Source organism: Nicotiana tomentosiformis, chromosome 5 (assembly GCF_000390325.3).
Source record: "Nicotiana tomentosiformis chromosome 5, ASM39032v3, whole genome shotgun sequence".
In the NCBI taxonomy this organism is placed as follows: domain Eukaryota; kingdom Viridiplantae; phylum Streptophyta; class Magnoliopsida; order Solanales; family Solanaceae; genus Nicotiana; species Nicotiana tomentosiformis.
The window spans coordinates 49,595,183-49,608,935 of NC_090816.1; the positions used below are offsets into that span (position 1 = coordinate 49,595,183).

General features: G+C 41.4%; 1 protein-coding gene across 1 annotated transcript; it reads right to left on the minus strand.

The window, feature by feature from the left end:
* Positions 1-12,520: 12,520 nt before the first annotated feature.
* On the minus strand, positions 12,521-12,913 carry LOC138892320 (uncharacterized). Its single transcript, XM_070176027.1, has one exon. It carries the CDS (start codon positions 12,911-12,913, stop codon positions 12,521-12,523), a length of 393 nt encoding a protein of 130 aa, XP_070032128.1.
* Positions 12,914-13,753: the final 840 nt, after the last annotated feature.

Here is a 13,753-nt window from a genome sequence, read left to right on the forward strand (position 1 = left end):
TTGACTTCATTATTGTAGAGTTCTGCATCTGTTACCAGGTATGCCTGGCACAAGTAAGTCCTTATGTGTGGAGGACAGTTGCTTTCCTTCGGCATCTATGCCAGGAGACGGGAGATGAGCTAACCCTAGCTCGATTAATGAACCTTTATTCCCCCAAGCTTTTTCACGTGGGAATGATAAATTTCAGTAAACGTGGCCACCATACTCTGCTAACCAGCATGGATGATGACAACGACCATGGGTAGACAAAATGGTTTGTTGCAGTTGCCACTAGGGACATTATTCCGGCCACGACTTCATCCTTTCCGGAATTATGGAACTGTACTCATAAATTTATCATTTGCCTCTTCTTTTAGTTAAAGATCACCCTATGTTGTTACTGATTCCTCTTCTTTCACTTGTTTCAGCAACTCGGTGGATTCCACTGAGGGTCGAAGTCTTGGACCAGTGGGTCTAGAAGATTTTGGATGTCACTACGTCTGAGACCCGTACGTGGAAAGAACTGGCCCTTAAATATGGGTGGAAGGCCAAAAATCATGGTAAGTTGGACTCATCTTGTTTTTACCTTTCATATAAGTAAGTTGATTAACCTTTCTCCCCTGTTGAATTCAGGTCTATCCCATGGCTCGGTTGTCGTCCCCGAGGAGGACATTTTGGCCAGTCCTGCTGACGCGGCGAGGCTGCTGCTGGAAGCTATTACTCGAACAGGTGTCTCCGAGCCTGCTTCTGGTGCAAGTTCTTCTTCTCGGAGTCCCTGGCCGGAGAACAAACTACCAAAAAAGAGACGTTTCTCCGAGGTCGGGGGAAAGAATAAAAAGGAAAAGAATGTCGCGCCCGAGTCATCTTCGAATGCTGTGGTGGTTAGCTTCACGCCCAAGCCGTCTATAGACACCGTGGTGATCGACAATAATGGAGAAGCCAGTGATGAGGGGGCTTCTCTACATAGAAGACGACGACCTTCCTCAGCTCAACAGAATGCTCAACTGTTGAGTTAGTTATACCAACCGAGGACGATGACTCAGTGCTCTGGGGGGAGTATGATTTGGTGGAAAATCCTAACTCCCATTTTTGAGTCCCAATCGTCATGCCCGATACCGCAAGGCTGAGTACCGGGTCCTTGCCGTCTTTGGTTGATGAGCAGCCAACAACCAGCATTGCACTTGTCGCAGTTGCTTCTCCATCATCTTCATCTCCTTTTTCACCAACTTTGCCTTAGCCACCAACAACTGCTACATCATCTCTACCGGCCGCAGCTGCCCGAGAGGAGGATGTCCCTCTTCCCCAGTACCCTGTTTATGGGAATTTGGGGAAAAATTATGTTATCTCCTCCAAAGATCCCTAAAGGAGGAGGAATTTTACCTACTCAGTCTCTACCGGATACCATCTGTTATCCCAGCCGGTGGAGCTTACTAATTATCTGAAGCCTTTGGCTTTAGAAAAAGATAGAGATAAGAAACAAACTCTCTTGGGAGAGTGTTTTTGAATAACGCCATGTACAACGCAACAGCGGTATATTCTTTGTTTTCTCTGTTGTGTCTTATATCATTGTTATGGTAGGATTTTGAATTTGCATTTTTGTTTTGTAGGACAACTTCCTTGCTTCCGAGGGCCTACAAAGGCTGATTTGTGATAAGTAGGAACTTACCTCCGTACGGGATAAGCCTTTGGCCGAGGGAGACCAAAATGTTGCTTGCCTCTTAGAGATGGAAGCACGAGCTGTTGAGGCCGTTGAATTAGAGGCTCGGTTGCAGCAAAGCGAGAAAGAAGTGGTAACCCTTAGCTAGGAGGTCGCCCAGTTAAGGGAACAATTTGAAGAAACTAAGGCCAAATGGGTTGAAGTCTATAATGTCGTTCTCGCTGCATCCGATCGTGAGGGTGCCTCTGCTGAAAGATCGTGTAATTTGGAGGAAGCCTTAAACTCCAAAGCTGAAGAGCTTACTGTTGCCAAGGCGGAGTACGCCCGGTTGGAGGAGAAGCATAAGAGGAGCATCAAGAACAATAGAGTTTTCAGCTCCACTGTCTGCGAGCTTGATGTCAACCTCCGATCCACCAGATCCGCACGGGATAACCATTCTGCCGAGGTCGACCGACTTAAAGAAGAACTCCAGCACCGAGCGGCTTCCCTCATTGTTGAAAAAACATATGCTATGTATAGTATGAGGAGAAAAACCTTGGAAGAGGCCAAAGCGGGTGTCATTAACTTTGATGCCGAAATCGCTAAGGCTCATGAGCTAGAGTTAACCGCAAAAATGGGTCTTCCAATCCGGCATGATGCCACTTATTCTTCTGGTTCCGGTTTCGAGTTCTCGGGAACTAATGAAGAAATAGAAGGCGGTGATGTTAAAGGTCAAAATGAAGAACGCCAAGATATCGAATCGGCAGCGGATCTACCCACCTCTCCTGGGGGCGCAACTGCTTCTCTTCCTCTGAGGCCTCGGAGATACATCAACTTAGTTTTTGCTTTCTTTTTTACACTTTTGTACTTGTGCTGTTTGGCACATTTATTGTGAATAGAGTATCTTTTTGTTCAAGTATTGTGCAAGCTTTTCTCTTTGTGCCCTTTTCGTTCAAGTATTCTTGCAAGTTTTGCTCTTTTGTGTCTGTTTTCATTTAAGTGCTTGCGCAAGGTTTGCTCTTTGCATCCTTTTTTTGTTTCTGCGCCGAGATATGCGAGGCTTCGGGTATATTTTTCCCGAGTAGTATTTGTATTATGAGAAAAAGTTCTTCAAAAATCAATAATTAAAGGGGAGGGTTTTATTTAGTATTTGGATTCCGGGCATAAGTTCTTCCGAAATCAACCCTTTAATGTGAGGGTTTTATAAGAGAGGGACCTCTTATGTTTACGGTGCTCTTGAAGAGGACGTCTCATGTTCATCATGGTACTAGCAATTGAATTACTTGTTTAACTTTCAAATGATAAAATTAATTCATCATTCAGACAAGAAACAAGATAGAAATAAAAGGACTTTACTTTATTCCTTTCATTTTCAAAAGTACATAAGCATTCGTCGTGATAAAAAGAAGTTGCCATTACTTGTGTCTAGCTTGTACAACTTGTTTCTACGGGGCTGGCCTTGCAGTCCCCAGTTCTGATGATACAACTTTTCTTTCGGGTTTCGTATTCCGGTCGATGTGGCAGTCATTGTTGCCATATCCTCATATCATTCTCCCCTAGTGTTTGAATGTGAAGAATGCAAATTTGAACATTGGAAGCCTTGATCTTTTGGAGATTACACTAGTGGATGGTTAGATAATTTTTAGCTCGGTAACAAGCTTCACTTCCTATTAGGAACTTTTTTATCGAGCCAAAGACTATCTAACAACCCCCCAGTGGCTTGTACTCATGAACGGTTGGGTAACCCTTGTCTGATAGCAAATTTTACTTCCCAGTAGGAAGTTTTGCTACCGAGCCAAAGATTATCTAACCATTCCGCAGTGATCTGTCGTTTGCGTGCCTTGTCATTTTAGGTCTTATTTCTACTGATGAGGCTTCCTTTATAGTATGCTTTTCGTTGCTGCCTCGTTAAAAATCTTTCCAGAAATACCCAATTAGGACAAAAACTAAACGAAGGGAAATAAAGTACAGCACATACTTTCAGTATAGGCGAGGCTTATCAGCAATAATATCTCTTGAGGTACGCCACATTCCAGTTGCTTGGCAACTTTTCTCCATCTTGATTTTCTAGCTCGTATGATCATTTCCCGGTGACAGCTGAAACCCGGTAGGGGCCTTCCCATGTTGGACCCAGATTCCCCGCATTGAGCTCCCGGTGTTCTAAGTTACTTTCCTTAAAACCAAGTCTCCTACTTTGAAATAACAGAGGTTGGCTCTTCGATTGTAGTATCTTTCTATTCTTTGCTTTTGGGATGCCATCCGGATATGCGCCAAGTCCCTACGTTCATCGAGCAACTCCAAATTGACCAACATCACTTCATTGTTTGTTTCTTTATTTTCTTAGAAATATCTCAGAGTAAGCTCCCCTACTTCCACCAGGATCAGTGCTTTTGCTCCGTACACAAGAGAGAAAGGAGTCTCCCCCGCGCTCGATTTGGCCATTGTTCGGTATGCCCATAGTACACCTGGCATCTCTTCGGGCCATTTACCTTTAGGTACTTCCAATCTCTTTTTGAGATTTTGTATAATCACCTTGTTCGTTGATTCTTCTTGGACGTTTGTGCTTGGATGATAAGGTGATGATGTGATCCTCTTGATTTTCAAGTCTTCAAGGAACTTTGTGACCTTTACGCCTATAAATTGTGGCCCGTTGTTGCTCGCTATCTCTTTTGGTATTCCAAATCTACAAATTATATTCTCCTACAGGAAATCTACCACTTCACGTTCGCCGATATTCTGATAAGGACCTGCTTCAACCCACTTAGAAAAATAGTCAGTTAAAATCAAAAGGAATCTTACCTTACCGGGGACCGATGGCAGTAGTCTAACGATATCCATTCCCCACTTCATGAACGGCCATGGTGACAAAACTGAATGCAATGGCTCTGTCGGTTGATGTACCAACGGTGCGTAGCGTTTCCATTTATCATATTTTTAAACATAAGCTTTGGTGTCTTGTTCCATCCGGGGCCAATAGTATCCTGCCCTACTAAATTTTAATACTAAGGAATCTGTACCTAAGTGATTTTCGCAGATCCCTCTGTGGACTTCTTAACATAATTAGCTTCGGAGGCTCCCAAACATCGGGCCAACGGGCCTTAGAAAGATCTTCTGTACAATTGACCCCCCTTGAAGCTATATTGAGCTGCTTTTGTGCGCAGTGCCCTAGATGCCTTAGGATCTTCAGGCAATTTCCCATGCTCGAGATAGTCAATAATCTCGTTTCACCAGTCCCAGACCAAATTAGTCGCGTTTACCTCGTAATAGCTATCCGCGTACAATACTGAATGCATAAGCTGTACTACCGTACCAGAGTCTAATCCCTTCATCTCTGTGGACGATCCAAGGCTAGCTAGTGCATTTGCTTCCACATTCTCTTCCCTCAGGATATGCGTAATTGACCACTCCCGAAACCGAGCAAGCAGAGCATAGACCTTCATTACGTATTGTTGCATGCATTCCTCTTTGGCTTCGAAGATCCCGTAGACCTGATTTACCACTAACTGGGAGTCACATTTGATTTTTATAACCTCGGAGTCCAGTCCCCAAGCCAATTCGAGCCCTGCAATCAAAGATTCATACCCCACTTCATTGTTAGTCAAAGCCACAAATCTTATGGCATGCCTTAGGGTTTCTCCCGAAGGTGTGGTTAACATTATGCTAAGCCTGGACCCTTTCACATTGGAAGCTCCGTCCGTGAATAAGGTCCAAACTACTGATGTTGATTCTAACACCATTATTGCTTCTTTTTTTGGTAGCCAGAGGTAAAAGTCCTGGATTGAAATCAGCCACAAAGTCAGCCAAAACTTGCAACTTAATTGTAGTTCTGGGTTTATATTCTATGTCAAATTCTCTCATTTCAACGGCCCACTTGGCCAGCCTATGTGAAATTTAAAGTTTGTGAAGAATATTTTGCAAGGGAAAAATGGTCACCACAGCTATCGGGTGACATTGGAAATAAGGCCTTAGATTTCGAGCGGCGACTACGAGGGATAAGGCCAATTTTTCTAGATGCGGGTAGCGAGTTTTTGCTCCCATGAAAATTTTACTTACATAATAAATAGGAGATTGCGTACCTTTATCCTTGCGTACTAAAACAACACTTACCGCTACCTCCGAGACCGCTACGTAGATCAATAGTTAATCGCCTTCCTCCAATTTTGACAGTAACGGAGGACTTGACAAATACCTTTTAAGATCCTTCAAAGCCTTCTGGCTTTCCGATGTCCACTCAAAGTTATTCTTCTTTTTGAGACGTATGAAGAAATGATGGCATTTTTCCGAAGATCGGGAAATGAATGTGCTCAAAGCAGCCAGTCTCCCCGTTAGCCTTTGAACCTTTTTTACGCTTGATAGTTGGTATGGGATGTCTTCGATGGCTTTGATTTTATCAGGGTTAATCTCGATCCCCCTTTGCTACACGAGGAATCCCAAAAACTTACCGTAAATGACCCCGAATACATACTTCTCGGGTTAAGTTTCATGTTGTGTCTACTCAAGATGTCAAAGGTCTCTTGCAAGTGTTTCAGATGATCACCTGCATTCAAAGACTTAACCAACATATCATCTATGTAAACTTCCATAGTTTTCCCTATTTTCTTCTCAAACATTTTGTTTATGAGCAATTGATAAGTGTCTCCGGCGTTCTTTAGCCCGAAAGGCATCACATTATAAAATATATGCCAAAGTTCGTTATGAACGAAGTTATTTCTTGATCCTCCGGGTTCATCTTGATTTGGTTGCATCTGAAGTAAGCATCGAGGAAATTCATCAACTCGTGTCCGGACATTGCATAAATCATTTGATCAATGTTTGGCAATGAGAACGAGTCTTTTGGGCATGCCTTATTCAAATTCTTATAGTCTACGCACATGCAAAACTTATTCTTCTTCTTTGTAACTACCACTACGTTAGCTAGCCAGTCATGATACTTTACCTCTCCGATTGAACTGATATCAAGCAAGCGAGTTACCTCTTCTTTGACAAATTTATTTCTGACCTCAGCAATAGGATATTTTTTCTGTCTTACCGGAGGGATGCTGGGGTCCAGGCTTAGTTTATGCACGGCCACTTCTGGCGGGATACCTGTCATATCCGCATGCGACCACGCAAAACAATCGACATTAAGTTTAAGAAATTCAATAAATCCAGACCTGATCTCGGGGTGTAGTCCTGTCCCCAAGTGGAACTTCCTCTCCAAGAATTTTTTGAATAATGCGACTTGTTCCAGTTCTTTTGCCATAGATTTTGTTGCGTCCGTTTCTTCTGGTACCTGAAAATATCTTGGTACTTGATAGAATTCTGATGAATCTTAGTTGACTTCACTCGGCTCGGGAGTAAGCGCTGATTCCTATAATTGCTATGTCGCATGCTCCTTACCTTTGCTACTGGATACTAAGATTGCATTCATCTCCCTTGTTGCCGGTTGGTCACCTCTTATTTGTTTAATTCCCTCAGGAGTTGGGAATTTTAGCAACTGATGATATGTTGATGGCACAACCTTCATCTCGTACAACCATGCTCTCCCCAGGATGATATTGTAAACCATATCGCCGTTTACTACCTCGAAAAGGGTCGTCTTCTTTACCCCCTCGGCATTCGTGGGCAGCAGGATCTCTCCCCGGGTTGTCACACTTGCCAGATTGAACCCAACGAGAAGTTTCGTGGCCGGAATGATACTTCCGGTGAGCTTAGCTTGCTCTAACACTCTCCATTGGATAATATTGGCCGAACTTCCTGGGGCCACCAGAACACGTTTAATTTTAAAATCTAAGACATTTAAAGAGATTACCGGGGCATCGTTATGCGGTAGCAGCACCCCGTCCTCGTCTTCCTCCGTGAAAGTTATGTCATCCTCGGCGACTTCCCGGAGTCTCTTGCTGTGTGTTACCGACACCTTTGTCTTTCTTGCCACCGAAAATGTCACACCGTTAATCTCGTTCCCCTAAAAAATCATATTGATCATCAAACTTGGAGGATCATCAAACTTGGAGGATCCTGTCACGACCCAAACTTACGTGGCCGACACCCAACACACTACCCGACCCGAACGAACCAAACTATATGATACACCCAAATCATATGCATGAAAACCAATTTAATGGCAGAAGCTCCTTGAAAATCATATATATATTTAAGTTAAATGATAATAATATTTTTCAATTTAAAATCACACATGACATATTTCATGATAATGACAATGAGACTAAGTAAAATAAATATACTTTTATGTATGTCGTGTACAACCTTGTTACTACAACCTTTCACAACTATCTATGGAGCCTTTATACCAAAGAATAGAACCAACGGTTGGAGTAATTCCAACAAAATAAAATAAGAAAGAACATGATAGCTACCACGAAATAAAAGTGGTGCTTCATAATACCTCGAAAAGAGAGTCATCCTAGCCTGAACGCATGCCACGTATCATACATCATCCTGAAACATGTAAAGTAAGCAGGACCCTGGAGGGGGGGCTAAGGGCTGAGTACACCACATCGGTACTCAATAAGTGTCATAGACTCTCTCTAACTTAAGTTCTTGGGACAACTTTATAAAAATAATGCACCAATATTTGATATAAAATGATCAGAAATTTTATCAATTCATGACCCTTGTTATTTTAAATAACAACCAAGTGAAATATAACCCACAATATAAACTTTTAAAACATTTACATCAATCCAAGATTTTGGATAAAATCATACAAAATCATTCCATTTGCTTTAAGTCATCGAAATCACTTTCGGCTCCTTAGGCCTAAACTTAAGAAAATCATCCTTACCTTTCGGTAGGAGTACTATACCATCACCGACATAAGAAGGTCAACTAGATTATGTACCTAGCGGCAAGTATCATATACCCAACTTGCTCAGGTCGTCTCATCGTAGTGCCGTACGAATCGACTCTGCCATGCTAATAATAGCACAAAATAGTACCTTCTCGAGGGAGAGCACTCTGTCGTAGTCTATACCACAAAGTGGTCATCTACGCCTACACCGACATGTGTAGTTTTATGACAATGAACACGATATATCCGAAGCCAATCTCGGTGAACACAAGTAACTCCCAAAACATTTGATACTTCAAAAATAGATTCATAGCATAGTAGCCTCAAAGGATCTATTTTTATCAAATCATAGCATTTATAGAAAATCTAAATCATTTGAACAAAATTTAAATAAATAACCTTTTACATGCTAAAGCCTTTAGCAATTTAACATCAATCTTTAAAAGAGACCACAAGTGTCATTATGTTCGTCAATTTCAAAAAGAAATACTTTTCACAAAAACTTATCTTTAACACTCAAATATGTATACTCTGGTAAATACGTAAGTTTTGATAAAAACTTATAACATTTACCTTGAGTGTCATTTTGCCAACAAGATTTAAAATACAATTTTATAAAACAACATGACACTACATATGCAACATAATATTTAATACATGGATACATCCGTATTTGTTTGTCCCCACAAGCATGAAAGCATATTTGCAAATTGCTTAAGTATTATCTCGAAACATGGTTTAGAGAAAGTCCCATAAGAAGAGTAAGTTTTAATCAACTTACCTCGCTTTCGCTTTATTAACATTCACAAGCTTTCAATCCTCCTCCATCATTCCAATGTTGATTAAAATGCTCAACATCACCAACAAGTCGATATCTATAATTAGATATCCTAATTACATCAAAATATGAACTAAGATATTGATGAACATCCATATATGACTCATAAGTTGGCTACAAGCCTCCAACAACTCAAATCACCAAATAGTTTTACATGCTAGACCATTCAACTTCATTCTTATGTTTTAATACCCATTCGAAGTCATTAATGATACTACATCAATTGTCCATTGCCACCAAGTTACTATTCATCGTCTTCCATAATCAATACTTGCAAAATATACAATTCGAGTGATTACTTAGTTGATCATTTTCATCTTTTGCTAGCAAATAGTTCTATAGGTTCATTGTATTCATAAATTTCATCTCCAAGATTACCATTCATATTCTCTCTTATTTTCTCAAAAGTACTATTCATGCCATGAACTAAAGTTTTATAATCCAATCTTTCAACCATTAAAACTAGTAACAAATGCTTCAAATACTTCTAATTACTCATAATAAACGAGTTTGAAACATTGAAATTACCTATAGTAGCTCAATCTTGAAAAATCACAACTTTGATAATTTTAGTGTTCTTGAGGATTTGATGATGAAACCTAGCATTTGGATGCAAGAATGATGTTAGAACTTATGTATATTGAGTGAGAATCAACCCAAAACAACATTAACAACCTACCTTGGTTGATTGGACTTGATTTGAGCTTAAAATCGCCCCTTCACCTCAAGAACCCTAACCCCCAATACTCAAAATACTCTCTCCACCGACTTGGTATTTATAGGCCCAGATTTCTGGGTTTCGGACGCGGCCTTGGATGCTATGGCAGCACTTCACTACCAGCCATTCTTTCGGACGCGGCCCCGGATGCTTCGCATCCGCAGACTCCTCTGCCAGCCTTTGGTAATTTGGTCATAACTTCTTGTAGGAATGTCTAAATGACAAACAGTTTGAAGCATTAGAAACTAGACGCGAAGATATTTCATTTGATAGGTTGTCCATCACAGTCCAAAGTTTGGTCTTGTACGTACTCATTTGGAACTTTAGTCTATCATGTAATTTCCAACTTGACTTGGACTTAGGGCTATCCTTAGACCCCACATCACTTATAATGCCTCGTACACATTATCATATCCGATTGATATCCATCATATTAATAGTCCTCGCCTGCACATAATATAATATAATTAGCGCACATCAACTTTCTTAATAGCGCTTAAGTACTTCAAAATTTTTCGGAGTGCTACAGATCTTCTCTTGCTTTTGAAGGCTCCATGTTATTGCGACTGCGGTCATAATTATTTTTAGCCCGATCACTCAAAAACTCCTTGAGATGGCCATTTTTCAGCAATGTTGCCACCTCTTCGCGCAGATACTGGTAGTCCCCAGTCCGTTGACCGTTTGTCCCGTGGTATTCCACTACAAGAAAACCTTAAATTACATGGAGATTTTACCTGGAAATTTTTTCCGTAGATAACTATGAAACATGACCAAATCAATCTGAAACGTGTCCAAAACTAACCCGAGCCCTCGAGGCTCCACACCAAACATCCACACAAGTCTAAAAATATCATACGAACTCGCTAGCGTGATCAAATCACCAAAATAACATCTGGAACCACGAATCAGACATCAAAACACATAGAGAATTACAATGAACTCAAGAATTGCTAGAAACACAACCATGCATCTGATTCCTATCAAACCAACTCGAAATGACACAAAATTTTGCAGACATGTTACAAATGACAAAACATACCTACTTCAAGTCCTAAAACCACAATCTGAACTCGATAGCTATAAATTCAACCTACGGTCAAACTTAGGATATTTCTAAACCTTCAAATTATCAACTTTCAGGAAAACAAGCTAAATCAACCTAAGAACTTCCGAATTCAATTTCGAGCATATGCCTAAGTCCAAAATCACTATACGAACCTATTAGAGCTATAAAAACACCATTCCTGGATCGTTTTTATAAAAGTCAAACATCGGTCAATATTTCCGACTTAAGCTTCTAAACCAAGAACCAAAGGATCCAAATCATTCCAAAACCTCTCCGAAATGAAACTAGCCATCCTCACAAGTCATAAAACCACAAATACATATATGGGAAGCTTCAAAGGGGAACACGGGGCTCAAATACACAAAATGACCAGCCAGATCGTTACATTCTCCCCTTCTTAAATAAACATTCGTCCTCAAGGGAGTATAGAGACATACCTGAAGTGCCCAAAAGATGCGAATAACATCTACGAATATCATGCTCAGTCTCCCAAGTCACCTCCTCGACTTGTTGACCTCTCTACTGAACCTTCACTGAAGCAATGTTCTTTGACCTCAACTTTCGGACCCACCTGTCCAATATAGCCACCAGCTCCTCAATATAGGTCAAATACTTGTCCAACTAGACTGAGTTGAAATCTAATATATGTGATGGATCACAATAATACTTCCAGAGCATGGAAACCTAAAACACTGGTGAACTCCCGATAAGCTGGGTGGCGATGCAAGTCTATAGGTCGCCTCACCAACTCTCTCAAGGATATCAAAAGGACCAATATACCGAGGATTCAACTTTCCCTTCTTCCCAAACCTCATCACACCCTTCATGGGTGAAACTCTAAGCAGGACCCTCTCACCCACCATAAATGCCACATCACGAGCCCTTCGATCAGTATAACTCTTCTCCCTGGACTGTGATGCACGAAGCCGATCCTGAATCAACTTCACCTTCTCCACGACATCCTGAACAAAATCAGTGCCCAACAACCCAGCCTCCCAAGGCTCAAAAGAACCAACCAAATAAAAACATCGCCTCCCATATAAGGCCTCGTAAGGAGCCATCTGGATGTTTGACCGATAGCTGTTCTTGTAGGCAAACTTTACGAGCGGTAGAAACTGATCCTATGAACCCCCTAAATCAATAACATAAGCACGTAGCATGTCCTCTAATATCTGAATAGTGCGCTCGGACTGTCCATCCGTCTGGGGATGAAATATCGTACTTAGCTCGGCCTGTGTGTCAAACTCACACTCCATGACTCTCCAAAAATGTGATGTCAACTGAGTGCCTTGATCTGAGATAATAAACACCAACACACCATGAAGGCGAACAATCTCACGAAGATAAATCTGAGCCAGCTGCTCTGAGGAATGGGTAGTTATGATTGAAATAAAATGTGCAGACTTGGTCGGTCTGTCCACAATGACCTACACTGCATCGAATCTCCTCAAGGTCTGTGGAAGTCAAACTACAAAATCCATGGTGATGCACTCTCACTTCCACTCTAAAATATCAAGTCTTTGAAGAAAACTATCTGGTCTCTGATGCTCGTACTTCATCTGCTGATAAATCAAACACCGAGCCACATACACCACAATGTCTTTCTTCATTATTCTCCACCAGTAGTATTGTTTCAAATCATGATACATCTTCACGGTACCCGGATAAATGGAATACCGCAAACTATGGGCCTCGTCAAGAATCAACTCACGTAACCCATCCATATTGGGCACACAAATTCGGCCACGCATTCTCAAAACCCCATCATCCCCAATAGTAACCTCCTTGACATCACCGTGATGCACCGTATCCTTAAGGATAAGCAAGAGGAGATCATCATACTGATGCACCTTGATGCGCTCAAACAAAGAAAACAGTGAAACCATGCAAGAAAGAACCCGGCTAGGCTCCAAAATATCCAACCTCACAAATCTGATGGCCAAAGCTTGAACATCCAAAGCTAACGGTCTCTCCCAAACTGGAATAAAAGCAAGACTACCCCATGCTCTCAGCCTTCCTAATCAAACCATCAGCCACCACATTGGCCTTCCCGAGATGATAAAGAATGGTGATATCATAGTCCTTTAGTAGCTCTAACCACCTTGGTTGCCTCAAGTTCAGATCCTTTTGCTTAAAAAAGTGTTGTAAACTCATATGATATGTTAATACCCCACAAGACACGCCATAGAGATAGTGCCTCCAAATCTTTAGCGCGTGTACAATGGTTGCCAACTCTAAATCATGTATTGGGTAGTTCCTCTTATTGGACTTCAACTTATGCAAATCATAAGCAATCACTCTACACTCCAGCATCAATACACACCCAATGCCAATTCGCGAAGCATCATAATAAACTGTATAAGACCCTGATGCTAAAGGCAAAACCAGAATTGGAGTTGTAATCAACGCGGTCTTGAGCTTCTGAAAGCTCTCCTCATATTCTTCAGACCACCTGAATGGGGCACCCTTCTAAGTCAATCTCGTCAAAGGAACTGCAACAGATGAAAAACCCTCCACGAAACGGCAATAATAATCAACCAAGCCTAGAAAACTTCGGATCTTAATAGAAGAAGACGGTCCGGGCCAACTCTGAACTGCCTCCACCTTCTTTGGATCCACCTTAATCTGCTCGCTGGACACCACGTGGCCCAAGAATGCCACTGAATCAAGCCAAAACTCGCACTTAGAGAATTTAGCATATAACTTCCTCTCCCTCAAATTCTGAA

What these genes read in the sequence shown, in the direction of transcription:
- LOC138892320 (XM_070176027.1), bottom strand. Translation starts at nt 12,913, where the DNA reads ATGGTTTCACTGTTTTCTTTGTTTGAGCGCATCAAGGTGCATCAGTAT.